Source organism: Plecotus auritus (genome assembly GCF_963455305.1).
Source record: "Plecotus auritus genome assembly, chromosome: 2".
Classification (NCBI taxonomy): domain Eukaryota; kingdom Metazoa; phylum Chordata; class Mammalia; order Chiroptera; family Vespertilionidae; genus Plecotus; species Plecotus auritus.
Window position 1 is genome coordinate 119,149,663 of NC_137771.1, and position 22,940 is coordinate 119,172,602.

Consider the following 22,940-nt stretch of genomic DNA (forward strand, 5'->3'; position numbering starts at 1 on the left):
AAGCTACACAGATATATTATTTTATTTGTCCAATTAAATACTGTTCTGTGAAGCTTAACTGAGTGTGCTGAAAATGCCATTTGCCGTCATCCCAACGAGAAGGGTTTGCATGACCTGAGGCCATCTCTGACAGAGACCTGGTAGACCAAAAAGTTTTCCTCATATTGCATTGTCTTTATGGAACATGCTGGTTAGAGGAGTCAGTTGACCTAGGCAAACTCTGTCTCCCCATTCCCCACCTTCCACAGACACAACCTTAACCAAGTGATCAAAGCCAACGTCACCCAGCCTGGACAACCTGACAGCACGTGCCACTGAGCAGAACACACACCACTTCTGAGATACTCCTGCCAAGGATGTATAACCTAAATCTAAATCATGAGGAAACACCAGACAAACCCAAATTAAAAATAATTGCCAGGCCGGTATGGCTCAGTGGTTGAGCATCGACCCATGAACTAAGAGGTTGCTGGTTCGATTCCAGTCAAGGCACATGTCCAGGTTGTGGGCTCAATACCCAGTAGGGAGCATGCAGAAGGCAGCTGATTGATGATGTTTCTCTCTCATAGATGTTTCTACTTCTCTATTCCTCTCCCTTCCTCTCTAAAAATCAATAAAAACACGTTTAAAAATAAAATAAAATAAAAAATAATCTACAAAATAACTAAACTATACTCTTCAAAAATGTCAGGTCCAGAAACACAAGAGCTGAGGAATTGTTCCAGGTAAAGATTAAGAAGACAGGACAACTAAACGCAATGCATGATCCTTGACAGCTCTTGAACCAGAAACCAAAGAGCCATTAAGAACATTATTGTGCTAAGTGAAATAAGCGAGTCAGAGAAAGATAAATATCACAGGATCTCACTCATTTGTGGAATATAATGAACAACATAAACTGATGGACAAAAATAGAACCAGAGATATAGAAGCATTGAACAGACTGTCCAACCTATGAGGGAAGGCGGGGGGGTGAGGGGGTAAGAGATCAACCAAAGGACTTGTATGCACGCATATGAGCATAACCAATGAACACAGACAGTAGGGGGGTGAGGGCATGTGCTGGGGGGTGGAAGTGGCCGGGGAGAGGTCAATGGGAGAAAAAGGTCAATGGTTTGGCTCAGTGGATAGAGCGTTGGCCTGCGGACTGAAGGGTCCCAGGTTTGATTCTGGTCAAGGGCATGTACCTTGGTTGCGGGCACAACCCCAGTCATATTTTTCTCTCTCATCAATGTTTTTAACTCTCTATCCCTCTCCCTTCCTCTCTGTAAAAAAATAAATAAATAAATAAACAAACAAACAAATAAATAAATAAATAAAATATATTTTAAAAATAAAAAAATAAAGAATTTAAATTAAAAAAAAACATTATTGTGATAAATGAAGAAATTTCAAATATGAACTGTGGATTAGACAATATTATTGTACCAATGTTCAATTTCCTGATTTTGATACTTCTACTGTGCTTATGTAAGAATACGTCCTTTCAGAAAATACAATTTGAAATATTTAGGGATAAAGGAGCATTATGTCTCCAACTTAGTTTCAAAGGGTTCAGGAAAAAACAAAGAGAGGAGAGAGAGAGATTGAGAGAGAGAGAGAGAGAGAGAGAGAGAGAGAGAGAGAGAGAGAGAAAGAAGGCAAATCATAAACAATGAACAAGGGCAAATCTGGGCAAAAGGTACATGGGAGTTCCTTGTAATATACTTGAAACTCTTCTGTAAGTTTAAGATTATTTCAAAATAAAAAGTGACATATTAATGAAATAAAAACAATGAAGAAAAACTTCCCTATATACACCTTAAACTCCCTGGCGATTGACAATTCTGACAGGGCCCAGACAAACAGTGTCATATCTGAGCATTGTCCTGTGGGTGATTTATCTTTGAGGAAACCCCCACTAAACAATTGTTCTGAGAACCAACTGGAGTGTAAGGGAGAGAACCCTGGTTGTGGTATGTTCCACATGATGCTGATACCTCCCATTCACTGTTCCTCGCAGCTACCCCCTCCACCCCCAACCTCTACTGCTAAGGGAGAAATAATGGGTGAAGATGGTAAAAAATACAAGCATCCAGTTCTAAAAGAAATAAGCCCTGGGGGTGTAATGTACAGCACGGTGACTATCCTATACAATGAAAGGCTAATATGCAAATCAACCGAACGGCACAACGACTGGTTGCTGTTGAAGTATAGGCACTCCATCTTGTCCCCATAACCTCTATGCTGGGAAAAACTGCTGTTTGAAATTTTCCACTAAACATAAATAGTCCTTTGTTCTGTGAATTAACTCTGCTATTCTTGGCTTCTGTAAACACGCTTGCTTGAATAATAGGGAAAATAAGCTCAATTATCCAGCCTTGCAAGCAGCTCTGCTGCCGTCCCTGGCTACTCCCATGCCAGGTGTCATTTAGTTATCTGAATTATGTTGTACTCAAGGTTATTGAATTGTGCTATGCTAAAGGCTACACGCTTCCTGCAAAATATCTTCCAGTACATAGGCCTCTTTGTAAAGCCCACAAAAGGTCCGGAAACCCCATATTTGGGCGACAAAGAGACCAATGGGGTATAAAGAGAAAGTTTCCTCCATATTGTTTTGCTCAGACTTTGAGAGACAACTCCTCTGAGACTGCTAGCATAATAAAGGCTCCAAAATTCAGCTTACTGATTGATTAAGGCATCCTCTGTTTAGCTCGCTGATTTACAATATTACAATATGATGCACACTGACCACTAGGGGGCAGATGCTCAACGCAGGAGCTGCCCCCTAGTGGTCAGTGAGCTCCCACAGGGGGAGCACTGCTCAGCCAGAAGCCGGTCTCCCCGCCTCTGTGGCAGGCGGACATCCCTTGAGAGGTCCCGGACTGCGAGAGGGCGAGGCCAGGATGAGGGACCACCCCACCCCCGCTCCCGCCCAGTGCATGAATGTCATGCACCGGGCCTCTAGTAGTTAATAATACTGTTCTGCATATTTGAAAGTTGCTAAGGGAGTAGATCTTAAAAGTTCCCATCACAAGGAAAAAATGTGTAACTATGTGTGCTGATGGATGTTAACTGGATTTATTTGTAATACATACATGTATCGAATGTTGTATACCTAAAACTAATGTAATATTATATTTCAATTATATCTCAATTTTTGAAAAAGAGGGTCAAAAGTCTCATTTTCAAAAACAGGGATCCTGGGAAAACAGGACAAACTGCTGCCTTCCGGGACTGGTTGGGACGGTCTTTCAGAAGCAACAGCTCTGCACAGCTGCGCCTGACAAGGCAGGGGACTAAAGAGTTACAAATTTTCTTGGAGGGAACCGGGAGTTGTTGACCCTAAAGCTTAAGGCTCTGCTGTGAAAGGGTCTCACTTCCCAGGGTCACAGCTGAAGATATTGTGCATGGCATCTTAATAGAAGGAAAAGAACAAGCTGAGAAGGGCAGAGTTGCAGCTGGAGAAGGAAATAGCAAATGCAGACATATGGCAGTATGCTCCAGGAAGGAATGTCTCAGGCCACAGCCATCCTATTTTAATAGTTTGAACCCTGGGATTCCTTCAAATTGCAGGGGGAAAGCTTTGTGCTTAAAACTGGAGTAGAGTTGGAGGGGATGGCATAAGCAAATGCGACAAGTGGAAACTCAGAAGAACATCCCTTGTTCATTGTGTCCCAGGCAGTAGCAAAAGAAAAACAACATAAACAATGTAGGCAAGGAATACAGAAACCTTCCACGTGCATCAGCCCTGAGCATACATTTTACTAGGATGAGATGACCCAATTCCATTTTGGGAGAAGTTACAGTTCCATTCTAATTAATTCAGGAATTGTGGCAATTGATAAGGGTGGAAAGAGAATATTTTTCTTGATAGTTAAAGTGTGAGCTCTGAAGCAGCTAAATGAAAGTCTTGGGAACCAGGACTAAATTAGTCACATTAAAAATTGTTTTACTTTATTTTTTTCCAGCTCTGCAAATATTTAACTCTTGGCAAAATTGAAAACTTACAACTCACTCTTCACTTGTGTCTGAGAAATATGATACTGGAAAGGAAAAGGATGAAAATAATATGGAATGAAATGCATAACATGTAGTACTGGGAAGCAAAAAAAACTTCAAATGAAACTTCCATTTATGGCTTAGTCAAAAACATATGGATATGCAAGCTGAAGAACAGAGCTAGTGGGAAAGCTAGGTGCCTGGTTAAAAACGCACTTTTTGAAGCAACCTTAAATCATTTTTTCTAAAAGAAAGTAGCACTCCAAACGAATCCCTCCCCCCAACACACACAACAGTGCATCTGCAAACAATTATTTGTTTAGTTCCATAGTAGCGAACCATGTCAAAATTTAATTTTAAAGGAATCATTCTGCTTTACTAACAAACATCCCAAAGAAACTGGAAAAAAATGAGGGAATTAAAAGAAGGCACAAAAAATTTATGTACAAGAATTTTGCTATAACATCATTTATAATGATAAAATATAGAATCAGCTTATATGTCTCTCAGTAGAAGAAATGGTTGAATAAATTATGGTATAGCCACATAATAGAATATTATACAGCCATTAACACTATATAATGTTTAAAAACAAAAATCTTCCCAAGTCCATTAATAATTTTAAAAAACAAAGAAATCAAAGAATGAGAATCTAGTCTGTACCTATCAAAATTATAAAGACTGCCCTAGCTGGTTTGGCTCAGTGGATAGAGCGTCGGCCTGTGGACTGAAGGGTCCCGGGTTCAATTCTGGTCAAGGGCACATGCCCTTGGGCTCAATCCCAAGTAAGTGTGCAGGAGGCAGCCAGTCAATTGTTCTCTCTCATCATTGATGTTTCTATCTCTCCCTCTCCCTTCCTCTCTGAAGTCAATAAAAATATGTATTTAAAAATGTAAAAAAAGAAAAAAGAATTCTAAAGACTAAAAAGTGTGATTATGGACATTACTGGCCAGAGTAGGGGGAAGAAGCACTTTGACCCACTGATGGTACGAGAATAAATTGGTGTAACCATTTTGGAGAGAAGTGGAACATCTTTTACAACTTCAGATGCATATACTCTTTGACCCAGGAATTCCATTACTGAAAATTTTCCTTTACATAAACAGCATACAAGAACTTATGTATAGGGATGCACATTGTACCATTTTTAATAATAGCTAACAATCAGAAAAGAACCTAAATATCTAGCATAAGGGACAGGATAAATAAATTACGGTACATCAATAGAGTGAAATATTATATATTGCTAACAAAGAATAATACATCTACAAGTCCTAATTTAGAAAGCTCTCTAAGATATATTAAGTTTTAAGAAGACAACTTATATATCCAAGCATGCATATGTGTATATAGAATATTTCTAGAATCTCACTCAGGGAGCTGGTAGCAGTGTTTCTCTGGGGAGGAGAGAAAGGCTGAGGGTTCTAGTGTGGAGGAGACTTATTTCTCATGAATACTCTTTGGCACTGTTTGAATTTTTGCCATGTCTGTGCTATTTTTCCAATAAAAACAGCTAATCCAAAATATTGTAGAAAAATCATTATTGAAATGGAAAGATGCTCATGATACATGAGTGGGGAGGTGACGGGGGAAGGAGGCTACAAAAAAAAGACTGTAGAGGACTTTCAAACCTTTTTTTACTTACATTTGTATTGAAAAGAGGCAAATATATGAGAAAATGTTACTGTGATTTTGAATGGTCAGATTAGATAGAGTGTTTTACATTTTCTCGATTTTTTGCTGATCAGCATTTTCTACCAAGACCAAACAGTAATTACATAACATGGGGAAAGAAATTCTTGAATCTTGCTGCCTCAAAATACATTTAGGGTCTTATTTTTTCCTTTTTTTTTTTTTTTTCCCTAAAAGCAGGAAGAGGGGGTTATCTCCCTCTCTTCAGCACTTAATAAGAAGGTGCTAAAAGATTGTGAAGGCTTTTGTTTTCCTGGTTTCTTTTATGGTGTTATTTTGCTGACTCCATCAAAATTATTCAGAGTCAAGGGTGGCGGAACAGCTGTCCCTGACCACCACCAACTGCAAGACACCAGGGAATAAATTTAGACTCCCAGAAAGGAAGATGAGATCAATCTTCCAGCTGATATGGGCTGGAGGAAGTGGTGGTCAAGACACAGGTGGACAGAATTACCAGGGGGTCCCAAAGAGGAGATCAAAGAAGTGTCCAAATGTCACTCAGCACTAATCAGTTTGGAACAAGTGACCAAATGACAAACCATCCCAGAATTCCTTTGCCTCACGTTAGGCAAAATGTGCAACAGCAAGTAAGCTCCCAAGGGCATGCTACTGGAAGTCAGCCAGCATTGTTTTTAAAACCCTCAGCAGCAGAGGCCCACAGCTTGGTGAAGAGATCAGACTCCATTAAAAATAATTAAAAATGAAGGTAGTGCGCACAAAGAAGTGACTAAGGAAAAGCTTGACCTGCCTCCACCTCCTTCCTAAGAGGCTCTGCTCTCCTTCAGGGCATGGGGCACCCTCTGGAACTTTAGGCCTGCAGATGCCTGACTTTCCAGCCAGCTCTCAGGAAGCCAAGCTAAAGGCAGGCTTGCAGTTACTTGTTAATTTAAACAATACAGTTCAATAATCTGAATCCGAAAGCGAACATTTCACTGAGCTTTTGAAGTTTACTTGGTATGATTGGGGTCAAAACTTTCTGGAAAGTGGTGTCAGCGTTCACAAACCCAATGTTCTTGTGTGCAATAAAGCCAACAAGTGCCAAAATGACAAATATCGATGCCACATTAATGTCTATTTTGGACAAAGAAGTTAATCAAAAAGTTGGTGAGCATCCTTGGAGTTCTCTTCAGGTAACTGCTTAAAGACTAAACATCTGAGTCGGTTTCTGCCATTTCTTATGATAGCATTCTCCAATCATGGTGCTAAAACACACAATTCTATTGTGGTTCCTACACCTGGCTGATGGCCAGAGTCATCTGGGTACATGAAACAGCACCCATTCCCAAACCCCACCCTTCATTGTCTGAAACAGGCTTTCCCAGGGTGGGGCCCAGGCAGTATTCCTCCTAGCAGCAGCTCATGACTGTCCTTTGGGGAGCATCAGACTGCTGGATTCTGAAGGTGTGTGTCTGACAAATGCCCCATGGGATACAACTAGTGCTGGCCCTGGACCCCACTTGAAGAAACACTGATCTTAGAGACTAAAGAATGACTTGGCCACAAGCAGACTGTGTTGACTCTCAAGGCTTGACGATTCAAAGTTCTGTCTCTATTGCTCATGGGGGAGTGGGGTGGAGGGGCCAGAGCCTTCTTCCCAACATTGCATCCTCCTCTCCCACCATAAAAACCACACCAAGTGGTCCTCCTTTTTCTTCTTCTAGCTATCATAAAAGCGACATAATCACATTACAGAAAAAAATAAAGGAAATCACCCCCAATCTAAAAGTCTTACTATACTCACTATTGACATTTAAAATACATACCTGATTTACTTAATACATTTATTTTACAAAATGGTAGAATACCATTATTCTAGCTGTGCTACATAATGCCCTTGGCCAGGAGCTAGAAATACGCAAATGGAGAGCAAAATCCAGTGGGAAGAGAATGCAAGCATAGTCTTTTATAAAAAGTAAAATTATAATCATGGCATAAGCCCTTTTACCTGCTTTTTAAAATTAGACTGACATAAAGTTTTTTATGTGCCACAAAATCCTTATAACTATTATTTTAATAGTAAAAATATATTTATTTTTGTATTGCAGGCATTTAATGAGAAGGGGGCTACATTATAAATAACACATCTTTGTGTACATATTTCCAAAGTGTTCATCTAGCATTTGACCTAAAAATTTTATCTTGAAGAATATCTTCATAGGAAAATTGTGGCATCAGTTTTCATGAGTCTTGAGACTTCTTATCAAACAAAGATTTTCTACCTAAATTCCTAAATTTATAAAATTAAATCTGCAAGTCTTTATACTTAATCTTAATACAATACCTAAACTTAATGTATCAAGATAAATGAAAACTGATCTAAATATAAGATTCATGCACCTTAAGATAAATAAAATATGCCATGACAACACAAGGTTAATTTCTTTATATACTATTTTATTGCACAACAGGAACTGAATCAGGCCCTGGCTAGGTAGCTCAGTTGATCAGAGTGTCATCCTGATATGCCAAAGTTTCAGGTTCATTCCCAAATCAGAACACACACAGGAGTCAACCAACGAATGTAAAAATAAGTGGAATGACAAATCAATGTTTTCCACTCTCTCTCCCTTCCTCTCTCCCTAAAATCAATCAATCAATCAATTGTTTTTAAAAAGAGGAATTAAATTAGTTGATAATTTGTTTTCAGTACACATTTCACAAATTCCTTAAAAGCTTTAAAAGAAACAGTAATGAATCTCCTTTTGGGAAACCCAAAGAGCAGTCTACAATAATGATGACTTAGTAGAGTAAATTTTGACAATAGAGGCTTCCACCAAATCTATCTAAGAAGAAATTATAATATTGATTTTCCACAGAATTTAGAAAAAAAATGTTCCTTTTTCTTCTAATCAAGGAAGGGCAGGGGGAGCTTTCACACCTGTAACTAATACATACTAATACTGAATATATTCTACAAATGAAAAATAAAATTAAAAACACACAAAAAACCCTTTTACCAGAACACTTTTCCTCTTTCCCATACCCACCAGTCTTTCTTCCTTTCCATAAACACCCACTTTCCACCACCCCAATCCTACCAGTCCCCCATCATCTCCACCCTCCCCCATAAAGTCTGAAGGTTGCCAGTATGTCTTTGGGTTTGTGTGTGCATGTGCTAGTGCACTTTAGGCTAATTTACTTCAGAAACCACAAAGTTCAAAAAGTAGTGAGAAGATCAGAGCTGGAAAAAAACACAGTAGCCAGATGTGTCTGCCATGAACTCACCACATAAAGTTGACAAGGAAAAAACACGGGAAAAAGAAATAGATATCCTACATAAAAATCTGACACTTGACAAACTTTCAGGCTGCCTTCCACATACTTTAAGCAATGCTAGGCTATTTTATTTGTTTTTGATAAAATGGTTTTGTGTCTCTGTATACTTCCTAAAGGGAAGAATGAGCCAACTTAGCAAATGAGCACAGACAAGATTTTCTTTCCAACTTGTCTTGAAAAATATGCCTTGCAAAAAACCACACAACCAAAAAAAACATGCATATATTTGTAATTTGAAGTACAGAAGAAGATCAACCTGGAGGACATCAACTCTGGCCTAGGGGATGGCACCTTCAAAGGACGGAAATGTGCGCACACACACGTGATATTTTTAAAATACCAATAGCATTAAAAATACATGTTGGGAAAGATATTACCATCTCGGGGTGGAAAAATGGCAGCGGAATAGACAGACGTGTCCCGAGCCTTGTCCCAGAGCAGATAGAAAGAACAGCTGAGGGTTGCACGGTGAGTGTCCGTTGGAGAGTTAAGGACAGCTATACTCCAGGAGAAGGTGGAAACTGCTGGACAGGCTCCCCTGACCGGGCAGCCCTCACTGCTGCTGGGTTCACTCTTGGAGCCACCGGCTCGGACGTGGAGACGAAGCCATCTTGAAGGGGAAAGTGGATGTTATCTGAAGCCTGAAAATCTACAACTGCGGCACCCACCAAACAGCTGAGAACCTCAGAACACTGGTCCCCAAATGGCGCAAACACGCGGATTCAGAGGAGCTCTACACTCCACCATGGAAAGGAGAGAGAGAACTACATAACCAGACACCCGGAGAAGAGAGACCATGGGAGACAAAGAAATAGCCCGCATATGAAAGAAAAGCAGGCATCACCAGAAAAGGAAGTAAACAAAATGAAGGCAAGCAACCTGCCAGAGAGAGAATTCAGAGAAATGGTCATAAGATGGCTGAAAAGAATGGAAGACAAATTCGACAATATGAGCAAGAACCAAGAGGAAATGAAGAAGAACCAAGAAGAAATGAAAAATGACATCGCTGCTGTAAAGAACTCAATAGACAGCATCAAGAGTAGACTAGAAGAAGCAGAGGACCGCATCAGTGAGCTAGAAGACAAGGTAGGAAAAAATACCCAAGTAGAGCAGCTTCCAGAAAAAAAAATTAAAAAGCAGAAGGAGAGCCAAAGGGAACTTTGGGACAACACGAAACAAAACGACATCCACATAATAGGGCTACCAGAAGGAGAGGAAACTGAGCAAGGAATAGAAAACCTGTTTGAAGAAATAATGACAGAAAACTTCCCTGACATAGGGAAGAAAAACCCCACACAAATCCAAGAAGCTCATGGAATCCCAAGCAAAATGAACCCCAAAAGACCGACGCCAAGGCACATTATAATTAAATTGGCAAACACCAACGACAAAGTAAGAATCTTAAAAGCGGACAGAGAGAGACAGAAAGTTACCTACAAAGGATCCCCCATCAGACTAGCAACTGATTTCTCTACAGAAACTCATCAGGACAGAAGGAAATGGAATGCAATATACAAAGTCATGCAAAAGAAGGGTCTGAATCCAAGAATACTGTACCCAGCAAGGCTATCAATCAAAATTGAAGGTGAAATCAGGAGCTTCACAGACAAAAAAGGACTAAGGGAATTTATTACCACCAAACCAGCAATGCAAGAAATGCTAAAGGGTCTGCTTTAAAAAAAATAAATAAATAAAAATAGGAAGCGAAGAAGGAACACAGGGGTAAAGAATAAAAATGGCAACAAATAAGTACCTATCAATAATAACTTTAAATGTAAAGGGATTAAATGCCCCAATCAAAAGACATAGGGTAACGGATTGGATAAGAAAACAAGACCCATATATCTGCTTTCTACAAGAAACCACCTCAGAAAAAATGACGCACACAGACTGAGGGTGAAGGGATGGAAAAATGTCTTCCAGGTGAATGGAAATGAAAAAGAAGCTGGGGTAGCAATACTTATATCTGACAAATTAGATTTCAAAGTGAAGGACATAACAAGAGATAAGGAAGGCCACTTCATAATACTAAAGGGAGCAATCCAACAAGAAGAAATAACTCTGGTAAACATATACGCACCCAATACAGGAGCACTCAAATACATAAAAAAAACTCCTGGAGGGTATCAATAGAGAGATTAACAGCAATACAATCATAGTAGGAGGCTTTAATACCCCACTATCATCATTGGACAAGTCCTCTAAACAAAAAATCAGCAAAAAAACATCAATCCTAAATGACTCACTAGACCAGATGGAATTAATTGACATCTTCAGAACATTTCACCCCAAAGCCACAGAATATACATTCTTCTCAAGAGTACATGGGTCATTTTCAAAGATAGACCATATGTTGGGTCATAGGCAAAGTCTCTTCAAATTCAAGAAGATAGAAATCATATCAAGCATCTTCTCAGATCACAGTGGCATAAAACTGGAAATCAACTACAATAAAAACAATCCAAAGAAATCAAAACTAAACAGCATGCTATTAAACAATGACTGGATTACCAGAGAGATCAAAGAAGAAATTAAAAACATCATGGCAACAAATGACAATGAAAACACAACAATCCAAAATCTATGGGACACAGCGAAAGCAGTCTTTGAGAGGGAAGTTCATAGCTCTACAAGCCTACTGCAAAAAACAAGAAACAATGGTAATAAATTACCTAACCCTAAAACTCAAAGAGTTAGAAAGAGAGCAACAAGAAAACCCCAGTGTAAGCAGAAGGAAGGAAATAATAAATATCAGAGCGGAGATAAATGACATAGAGACCAAAAAAACCATACAAAAGATCAACAAAACCAAGAGCTGGTTCTTTGAAAGGATAAATAAGATTGATGAACCTCTAGCCAGGCTCACCAAGAAGCAAAGAGAGAGGACCCAAATAAACAAAATCAGAAATGAAAGAGGTGAAATAACAACAGACCCCTCCGAAATACAAAGGATTGTTAAAAAATACTATGAACAACTCTATTCCAACAAACTAGACAACCTGGAGGAAATGGACATATTCCTAGAAAAATATAACCTTCCAAACTCAATCAGGAAGAATCTAAACATTTCAATAGGCCAATAACTATGAAAGAAATTGAAGCAGTCATCAAAAAGCTTCCAGCAAACAAAAGCCTGGGGCCAGACGGCTTTACAGGGGAGTTTTACCAAACATTCAAGGAAGAACTAAAACCTATCCTCCTCAGACTATTCCAGAAAATTCAAGAGGAAGGAACACTTCCAAGCTCCTTCTATGAAGCCAGCATCACCCTAATACCAAAACCAGATAAAGACAACACAATGAAAGAGAATTACAGGCCAATATCCCTCATGAACATAGATGCCAAAATTCTAGCAAATCGGATCTAGCAGTACATCAGAAAGATCATACACCATGACCAAGTAGGATTTATCCCAGGAATGCAAGGTTGGTATAATATCCGCAAAAATACACACTGGCTGCACTTAACCAAAAGTCTCTAAATTGGCTAGAGATGGCCGTCCAGTGAAGGTTTTACACAGTCTTTACTTTTTCTGTCCTGTCTAGGAGAACATTGGTGCCCCAAGCCAGGGCCTTACTCCAGCAAAGAGACCATTAACATGTGACAGACGCCCAGCACACCATAGTTTATGACTGCTAGGATTATCACCAAAAAGGCAAAATTAGCCGAAACCGGTTTGGCTCAGTGGATAGAGCATCGGCCTGCGGACTGAAGGGTCCCGGGTTCGATTCCGGTCAAGGGCATGTACCTTGGTTGCGGGCACATCCCCAGTGGGGGGTGTGCAGGAGGCAGCTGATCAATGTTTCTCTCTCATCGATGTTTCTAGCTCTCTATCCCTCTCCCTTCCTCTCTGTAAAATATCAATAAAATATTTAAAAAAAAAAAAGGCAAAATTATATGTGACTTCTCTTGGCAAAAACATGGAGTTTTTTTTAAGATTTTTAAAAATTGATTTTTTTTGTTTTGTTTTCAAAAACGAGGGGAGAGAGAGAGAGAGAGAGAGAGAGAGAGAGAGAGAGAGAGAGAGAAACATCTATGTGAGAGCAAAACATTGATCGGCTGCCTCCTGCATGCCCCATACCAGATATGGAACCGCAATCCAGGCATGTGTCCTGACCGGAATCAAACCCACAAGCCTTCACTGCACATGACGATGCTCAACCAACTGAGCCATTATGGTCAAGGCTTGGCAAAAACATTTTAAAACATGGGGATATGTTACCACAGCCAAACTAGTAATGGGCAGGGTTCAAATTCTGACAGTCTGACCCTCAACTTCATGTACCCAAGCTACAGAAAAAGATTTATTGAGGAATTTATTTATCTATGTCACTGATCATATCACAGCTAGAGAAATACATAAAATTAGCTATGAATGGTACGAATTCTATCATCTGATAGTATTATAACTGTATTTCTACATCATTTTCACACATAAATACCTCCCAGTGAAGGATGTATCATTTGTTATCTTATTTGTGAGCTATATTCCATGAAAAGACCAAACTTCTAGATTCAAGAAGGAGGAGGAGGAGGAAGTAGAGGAGGAGGGGGAGGGGGAGGATATGTTCTGGTCAAAAGGTAAAAGAAAATAAAATGCAGTTGATGTATAACAGACATAGAAATTTTGATTTTATATACATTCGCCTAAGCAAATGAACAACCGAAGGACTGGTCGACCGGTTGCTATGACGTCCACTGACCACCAGGGGGCAGACACTCAACACAGGAGCTGCCCCCTGGTGGTCAGTGCGCACCAACAACTGGAGCACCACTCAGCTGACTGCCCCGTCCTGGCGGCCCACCAGCCCGGCAGCAGCCACTCATTCCCTCAATAGTCCTGCAGGTCCAATCTCCGGAGAATGGGCCAGGCACCAATCCTGACAGCACCATCCGCCTCTGGGAAGTCGGCCTCAGGCACCATGGCCACTTCCCCTCCCTAGATGCTCCACAAGAAAGAAACGATATAAAAGTGGCTGCCAGGTGGCTCCTGACAACTGGTGTGATCATCAGCATGACAGGTCTGGATCCCAGGCTGGCAAGGGCATCCCACCACCTCTGGACCGATCGCATCCCAGCTCCCCCGCCCCCTCCTCAGGACAGGTGCCAGATGCAGGGCTCATGGCTGGCAAGCGCTGCTGCGGCAGTGCTAGCCTCTCCTGATCAGGACTGACTGGGTGCGAGCCCATTGCAGGTGTAGCGGGGCCGGGATGAGCGGGAGCAGCAGGCAGGAGTGGCAGGCGGTGTTGGACTGCGGGTTTCAGCTCAATCCCCGCAGGCCACCATGAGGGACCCCACCTGTCCATGAATTCATGCACCGGGCCTCTAGTCCTCTCTAATAAAGAGGGAATATGCTAATTGACCAAAAATACACGTTGGCAGCACCCACAGCCAATAAGGAGGGAGTATGCTAATTGACTGTCACGCCCTCAAATATGGCGGTGCCCGCAGCCACAAGATGGTGGCTCCCAGTCCCCTTAGCCCCGCTGGGGCGGCAGGCATGGCACGGCTGGGCCCACCCCCAGGCGGGTCCAGCTGCTCCACACGCCTGCCTCCAGAGTCCCCCAGTCCCCTCAGCCCCCCAGCTGCCCAGGGCCAGCCCAAAGTGCAGGCAAGCCTAAGATGCTGGCTGTCCCGAGGTGCAGGCAAGCATCCGATATCGGCTGCCCAGCCGCCCAGGGCCAGCCCAAGGCGCAGGCAAGATTCAGATGCCGGCTGCCCAGCCACCCAGGGCTGCCCGAGGCTCAGGTAACCAGGGCCGGCCGAGGCTTGAGCTGCCGGCAGTGGCAGTAGCAGAGGTGTGATGAGGCGTCACCTTCCCCTGATCACCGGGTTCGCCTCCCGCCCCTGAGAGCTCCCAGACTGTGAGAGGGGGCAGGCTGGGCTGAGGGACCCCCCTTCAGTGCATGAATTTTCATGCACCAGGCCTCTAGTATAATATATAAAAACACTGATATAGACGTATTATTCTAAATCTTAAAAAAAAGAGAAGGAAAGAATCTGTTCTTTATATTTTTAAAGATTGATAACAAAGAGCACAAACTACAGGCAGACCTATAGCTTGAAATAAAATGTTCTGAGCAAATAATTTGTTATTAAGACCATATTGTGACTCTCTAAATTGTCCCAGTCTTTGGTGTTTACTTCCCCAGTATATTTCCATCTACAGGACACATCTGTGATTCTCTATAGGCTAGCAGCACACTTAGTAATGACAAATACTTAAATATTGTTGGAAAACCCCAGAATGTGTGTCATGAGTAATTTACTACCCCAATTTATTAGAAATCTGGAAAGGTATTTTATTCAACCACAGGTAAACTTATTTCAGACATTCAGATTACAATTTCTTTAGATGTAGTTTACCATCAATTCAGGTGCGTGTATGTGTGTGTGCGCGCACGAGCGTGCATGTGTATAGGCAGTACTTCCTACTTGTACAATTTTTAAAAATTAACTGCAGTGTTTTATGTACTAGTAACACACTAATATCTAAATATCTATTAGTTTGGGGGCTGATTAAGTAAAACTAATTATAACAGACCAACATGTTGAGCTATTAGCCAATTTTTTAAAAGAAAGAGGCAGCTCTATATGCACAGATATAGAAATGGAAAAGGCAAGGTGCAGAACAGTGGGTATAATATGCTAGCATTTGTATGTGACTGAAAACACTGGTCGACCCCATGCAACATAAAAGGGACAGGGGATTGGAATCAGAGGAAGACTGACTTTTTGAACACCTCTTTGAATGAGTGAATTTTTTCAACCAGGTCCATAAAAGGTTTTTTTCTATTATAGTGATGATAAAGTTAAGGTTAATACTTTATAATTAGTTTTTATAATTTTCAATGAAAATTAAATTGTTAAACCTTGAAACTACTCTAATGTTACCTAATATGTGGTTTCTTTACTGCATTTGCATCTGCTTTCTATGTGAGCTTTTATATATTGGGGATAAATGACTCATGGGAAGTTTTGGCTTGCCACTGCTGGTAGAAGCATTGATACCATTTTCCTTTATCTGCCCTTTATACACAACAGAAGTTATCCCAAGTAATTTGCTTTTTGGATATATTTTACATCTGCAAGCTTTAAAATGGTAGGTCCAAACTTCCTGCAAGAACAGACTGTATATTTACTTTTAGCTGACTTGGGTCTACTTAAGTTCATGCTCACTCTGGCTAAGCCAGGGTATGAGGGCAGGGTGTCTAACAAAAGGACTTCCATTCCTGCTAATCCAACAGGAACTTCTTTTTACTCCAAAGTTAACTATTCTGTGTATAAAGCAGTATCTAGACATTTGATCTCAAATGGGAATGTTATCTGAAAATGGTACCATATTTTAGAAAACTTTAAAATTGCCATTTTTAGCCTTTCGGGGAGGGGGAGAATGACTATAACAAAAGCTGATTAGTTCTGTTGCTACAGTATATTAATTCACATCTGGTTATCTCTACTGGGCAGAATTTTAGTTTTCTGATGTAAAGGAAATTAGCAGAAGATAATCTCTTCTCAAATATAAAATCACACTTAAACATTCTAAATGAAATGGCAAGTGAGTCAATTATCCCAGAGCAGGTATAGGAGAAGCCACCTGCAGGACATATAATGATGGAATGCATTCTAAAATCAAACCAACCTTGGTCCAATTCCAGCTCTGCTATCCGAAAGTGGTGACTTTGAGCAAGTTTCCTATCTATAAATGGGAATGCTGTCACTTCTTGCAGGACTGTTGTGAGGACTTAATGAGATAAAGCAAGAAAACACCTACCCTGGTATCAGTCACATGTCATGCAAAAAAAAAAAAAAAAAAAAGGGAAGGAAAGGGATTCAAGACCAGAATTGTACCCTTTGGCAGTCTTCAGGGACCAAATTCACAGAAAGCGGCTACGTGCCCTCCTCCTTGCTTTGGTCTGGATGAAGACAAGAGGCCTGTGTGATTTTTCAAAGAACTTCAAGAAAGGAAGTTGGAGGGGAGGCCGGACCAGTAGTGTAAATCCTACCCTAGGGTGGACTGTAGCAAAGAGGACAAGTAAAGAAGGCAAAAGCGGTGGACAAGTAATGTAGCCAAAGGCAGGAAAAAATGCTCTCTGGGTGCACAAATGGGCACCACAGCAAGCAGAGCTGCTTCTGAACCCACAGCCCCGTGATGGAACACTGCATTTAACTCCAAGTCAAAGCATGGCTTACCGAGATTCGGCTGGGACACGGCCATGGGCCTCTGGGGCACTGGTGTGGAAGTGGCAGCAGGGTGGAGACTCATATGATTCAGGGGCTGATTCATCACCTTCCTAGGGTCTTGCCATGTGGTGATTTTTTCTATGTGACTAAAAAAAGGAAAACAATTATCTTTTTAATTTTCAGTATCATTATCCTTATCACCATCACCAATAACAGCACAACAGTCCATGACTTTGGCTCTTCTTCCCTTAGGCCCTGCTGCCGAGCAGCTGACACATTGTACTTGGTTTCATACAAGGTCAGGTCACTTACCTATCATCCAAACGGGGCTACACTGGGGATTTTGCAGTGACTCTCTGAACACAAGACCATCACTAAGCTGTCCCAGATGCCCCTCTTAAAGGTTTTCTGCCTTACTGGGGACAGACAAGCCCCAGCAGTCCTCGCCACCATCCAAGGAGCCTGCGTTCCCAGCTCCTCAGGGACATCATTGCCATCCAATTACTGGGACGCCATGGTGTGAGCTCCTCCCACACTCGCAAGGCTCATTTAATTGACATCTCCACCTGTCCTCCGCCAAAGACCGGGGCCCTTGAAACCAACCTCATAACCATGACCTTACTGCATCCTTACTAAGTAAGGCACTGTGAAGTCCATATTGGTGATACATAAAACCCTCAAGAGGCCTATGTTCTGCCGTGCACGGTCACAACTGTGTGGCTGAGCAAAGCAGCAGAAAGTACTAGTAAGTGCAGGAGGGCAGGAGCACCAGACTAAGGAGACACCTTGACGCTGAGGCACAAAGGCCTCTGAGGGAGAAAACATTAGACTTTGAGTCATATACAACTACCGCTGTTTGTTATTATGACTGTCTCAGGGAAAGCAGCACAACAAGCTTCTGCCCAGTTTCTGATATGTCCTTGGAAGGATGGACGGGCCGGCTCTACCTAACTGGCTCCCAACCACATCACAAGTTATTCTGGGCGCCTTGTATAAACCCCGCACCACTCCACGACTCCATCTTTTTTTGAGAGGTTATTACATTTTTCTTTTACAGATCAGCATATTCACAGCCTTTTTTTAGGAACTATATCAGAGATTTTCTATATTTATCAAAGACAGAAAACTGATAGCAGAAACTGAATGCCAGCCCTTTGTTCTAGGCCTTACAATTGGCTGCACTCCCCAACCCAATTTGCAATGCCAACCCCCAGGCACTACTGACCCTGCTAGATCCACAGGAAAAAGGTATTTTCTGTTGCTTGTTTCCACATTTATTTTTTATTTTTTTATTGATTTTAGAGAGATATAGAAACATCAATGATGAGAGAGAATCATTGGTCAGCTGCCTCCTGCTGGGGATTGAGCCTGCAACCTGGGCATGTGCCCTTGACCAGAATCCAACCCAGGACCCTTCAGTCTCCAGGCCAACGCTCTATCCACTGAGCCAAACCAGCTAGGGCTACATTTATTTTTATTTTAAAATATATTTTTTTATTAATTTCCGAGAGGAAGGGAGAGGGACAGAGAGATAGAAATATCAATGATGAGGGAGCATTGATCGGCTGCCTCCTGCATGTTCCCTACTGGGGATTGAACCCGCAACCCAAGCATGCGCCCCCCTTGGTTCATGGGTTGACACTCAACCACTGAGCAATCGGCTAGGCTGTTTCCTCACATTTAAATGCTGCCACTGCCCCTGCTAAAATTCCTCTTCAGATTTCCCCATCCTAGACTGGAGGCTATTGCCTTGGGGAACTCATCCATTACCTTGATTGAAAACTTGGTGGTATCCCAAGAATACTTGAAGTAAGTGTGAGTTTTAAAAAGGGGTTGGGGGGAACAGCTTCGGAAAAAAGGTGGAACTGCTGCATTTCACTACTGTAGGAGCCATCAGCAGTCTTCAAAGAAATCTATAATGAAGTGGGAGTAATGAAGTGGCTCAGTTGGTTGGAATGTCGTCCCCTACACCAAAAGGTTGTGTGTTCGATTCTAAGTCAGGGCATATATGGAAGGCAACTGATAGATATTTCTCACACTGATGTCTCCCTCTCTCCCTTCCTTCCTCTCTCTCTCTAAAATCATTTAAAATAGATATATAAATATCCTTGGGTGAGGATTTAAAAAAAAAAAAACTATCTTGTTAAGAAAATAAACAAATAGAGGGGGAAGAGACTGAACTAAAGAGATCAGAATCCATTACCTAAGCATAAAAAAATGAAAAAGGAACAATGGTTTTAGTTACACCTTCAGTTTAACAATATTTAAATTCTGTTTAAAGCTTTTCATAAAGTACTTTTGTCAACTTTAGGTTCTGTGGAAACTCATAGCCAGGCCGGGGGCGGGGGGGGGGGGGGGGGGAGGGCGCGTGGTTTAACAGGCCTTCAGAATGAGAAAGCAATTAATGAGGACGTCTAAGTTAACTAACTTGCTTTAACAAAGTAATTAGAGCTAAGAAACCCTTTAACTATTCCTTCAGGACCATACTATTAAAACTTGTTTCCCAAGGTAGACAGATCCTGCATAAATACTTTCCACTGTGGTACCAGAAGGGAGCAATCATTCTATCATGAGCCTTTCTTAGACCCTCTGACACCATGAATAATGATGCAGTTGGAGAACCAGTATAAGCACAGCCTGATAGGATGGAGTGATGTACATGGAATGGTAGCAGACATTAAGGACACTACTGTGGTCAGACACACTCAGCTACCAGTCAGTAGTAGGAATAATACAGGAGCTAGAGTGATAACACTCCCAAATGCGTGTCCTCCATTCTGCCATTCTGAACAAGTGGGCTGTGAGTCAACAATATTGTAATAACTATGTATGGTGCCAGGTGGGTACTTAAAATATTGGGGGTAGGGGATGGCACTTTGTAAAGTTTATCATTGTCTAACCAGTATACTATATACCTGCAACTAATACAAAATAATATTCAATGTAAACTGTAACTGAAAAATAAAATACATTTTTTAAATAAAAAATAAAAAAACAAGTGGGCTGTGGCTCCAGGATCTGGGGAGAGCAGTAAGACCCATACTCTAGTGGTGGATGAGCCCAGCTTGCCTAAGAACTGCCAGTGAGCCTGGCCAGCCTCCACCCCCTGGGACAGAGTGCGAGGCTTTCTGGACAGACACTCTGGCCCTCATTCCGATAGGTCTGACCCCAAAGATGTACAATGCACCCATGGCTTCAGATGCCAGAACTCCCCCAGGACTGTGGGAGCCTCCACAGCCCACTCTTCAAACTCTGCACCCAGCCAATACTTTTAAAAGAGTTTTGTTCCCAGCGGATTTGTTAATTAAAAGTGTCACTCACAGTATTTTCCAAAGACTTGAGTACAAGAGGGAGCCTTTCTTAAGTGAGCAGTTCTCACTGCTCTGAAACAACTCTGAAAGCCACTCAAATTCTCAGCCACTACAGCCGGTAGACAGGACACCAGCTCTACCCTAAGGCTCAGCTTATATGATGATGTCCAGAGTGGCCCCAGTCTGAATGCCAAATGCAAGGGCATTACTCACAAGTACTCATTAATACATTGCTTATTATTTGACCTGAAAACTAAATTCTACTATGGTTCAAATCATTTAGTGCCCCTCACCCCATTCCCAAACGTAGGATAAGCCATTCAGTCTTCATGCTGCTGTCTCATCTCAGCTCCCTCTCTGAGTTCTGAGTCATTTCCTTTCTCGTATTTGTCAGTGTAACCTTACTGCCTGCCAGGACCCACAGTTAGCCAAATTAATCCCCAATCCGCTACTACTCCCACCTCCTTCCTGATTTCACTCCCTTGCTGAATCTACTGCAAGAAAATATCCCTATGCCATCATTAAAAGCCTAATTTCTCTTCAAAATATCTATTATAAAAACATATATTTAAAAAGATAGCAAACTTTTATGCTGATATATGCAATGGCTCACTGGTGCTTTTTTTTTCTTATCTAAACTCTTCTGAACTTAACAAGTTTTTAACAGTGATTTATCTATTGTTTTCATAACCAGTAAAAACAAAAATACTTATAAAGTTATAAAAAGACAAAAGGGAAATGATGCATATCTGTCTTCATGTGGCCAAAGTAAGAAAGGAAATTGAATCAATTACCGACTCCATGTTGTTTATATAGAAAAAAGAGTACCAGATCCTACGAAAGAAAAACTGACACCCTCAGCCCCCCCCGCCCCCAAAAAAAAATATTTTTTTTCCCTAGACAAAAAAAATGCCTGCAGGGTTTCACTGAAGCCCTGGGTGTGTGGTGGGAAAGGCGCCTATAACAAAGACAATGGGATGGTATTTTCCTGTTCCTTTGAGAGTCCCTCTGACCACTACTTCCCAGGCTGTCTTCTTCTTTCAGTCACAGAGAGAACAAAACAAATCCTGGTCTCCAACCACATCAGGAGCAAGTGCTTGAATACCGCCCAGGTCCAGAAGAGTTTCAGCCCTCAGGACCGTCAACTGTCCCGGGGCAAAAAAAGTGGGCACTTCTCTGGGAAGATATTTGTCTGGAAATTGTAGCTTATGGGAAATTGTGTTGTGTGAAATAACTTTTCTTTCTTGGATTAATATGTTCTTCAATAAAGACAGAAACTTATTTTATTAAGGAAATTCTGTTTGTAGTTAAAACGTCATTGAAATCAGCCCTACCGGGTTTGGCTCTGTGGATAGAGCGTGGGCCCGGGACTGAAGGGTCTTGGGTTCGATTCTGATCAAGGGCACATACCTCAATTGCAGGCTCAATCCCTGGCCCTGGTTGGGGCACGTGTAGGAGGCAGCCAATCAATGTGTTTCTCACATCGGATGTTTCTCTGTGTCTCTCCCGCTCCATTACACTTTCTCAAAAACTCAATGTAAAAGTATCTTCTGTGAGGATTAACAAAACAAAAAAATGTCATTGAAATCAGCAGAGGAGGGGTCAGCATGACCATCTTTCCAGTCACCATTCCCCCTCTGCCTGACCCTCCCATCAGCCTGCAGGGGATTGTTAATTTAGCTGAGCAATCCTTGCGAGCCTCCTGTATGTCCTTTCACCTCCTAGATGATCACAAAAGCCTCCAGTCTTCCTAGTTTTCCTCCTACCCTCCACCCTGAGTGAGTAGTACTTTTTTATTTCAGGGGCAAAGGGGACCAAGGCCCCAGGAGTGACTTGGATCCGTACAGGCAGCCTCCTGTGAGAACTTTGGGCTCTGGAAAGACCACAGTCTTGGGCTAACACATACCTGAGTTTTTTTTGTTGTTTTGTTTTTTTTAATATATTTTATTGATTTTTTACAGAGAGGAAGGGAGAAGGATAGAGAGTTAGAAACATCGATGAGAGAGAAACATCGATCAGCTGCCTCCTGCACACCCCCTACTGGGGACATGCCCGCAACCAAGGTACATGCCCTTGACCGGAATCGAACCTGGGACCTTTCAGTCCGCAGGCCGACGCTCTATCCACTGAGCCAAACCGGTTTTGGCCATACCTGAGTTTTAATGCTAGCTCTGACCTTGTGTCACCTAACTAAGCCATTTAACCCATCCTAGTCTCAGTGCCTGTATCCATGAGAGTAGGTAAAAAAATAAAAAATAATAATAATAAATAATAAACACACCGGTTCCTTGTTGTGGAGGTAAAACAGGTCTGTTCTGGGAAACCACAGATTTCTAGACCAGTTCTCTGGGCTTCCCTTGCAGCATGGAAGGCAGCTGCTGTGTCTTCCCAATGTAACTGGACAATCAGTGGGTCCAAGCTGTCTGTCAATACTTGAGCCAATTAAGCAGAGACAGGGTTGAATCACATATGAGCGTTTATTCTAATAATGCTGGC

The 22,940-nt window shown here is 41.7% G+C and overlaps 1 protein-coding gene across 2 annotated transcripts in view; it reads right to left on the reverse strand.

Moving 5' to 3' along the window:
• The window catches only part of WWTR1 (WW domain containing transcription regulator 1), a 167,746-nt gene that overhangs the window by 58,049 nt on the left and 86,757 nt on the right, over window positions 1–22,940 (reverse strand). For both annotated transcript variants that reach the window (XM_080654258.1, XM_080654259.1), the window contains one exon: window positions 17,143–17,279. In XM_080654258.1, the coding sequence (XP_080510384.1) occupies window positions 17,143–17,279 (137 nt within the window). The remainder of the gene's footprint in view (window positions 1–17,142; window positions 17,280–22,940) is intronic.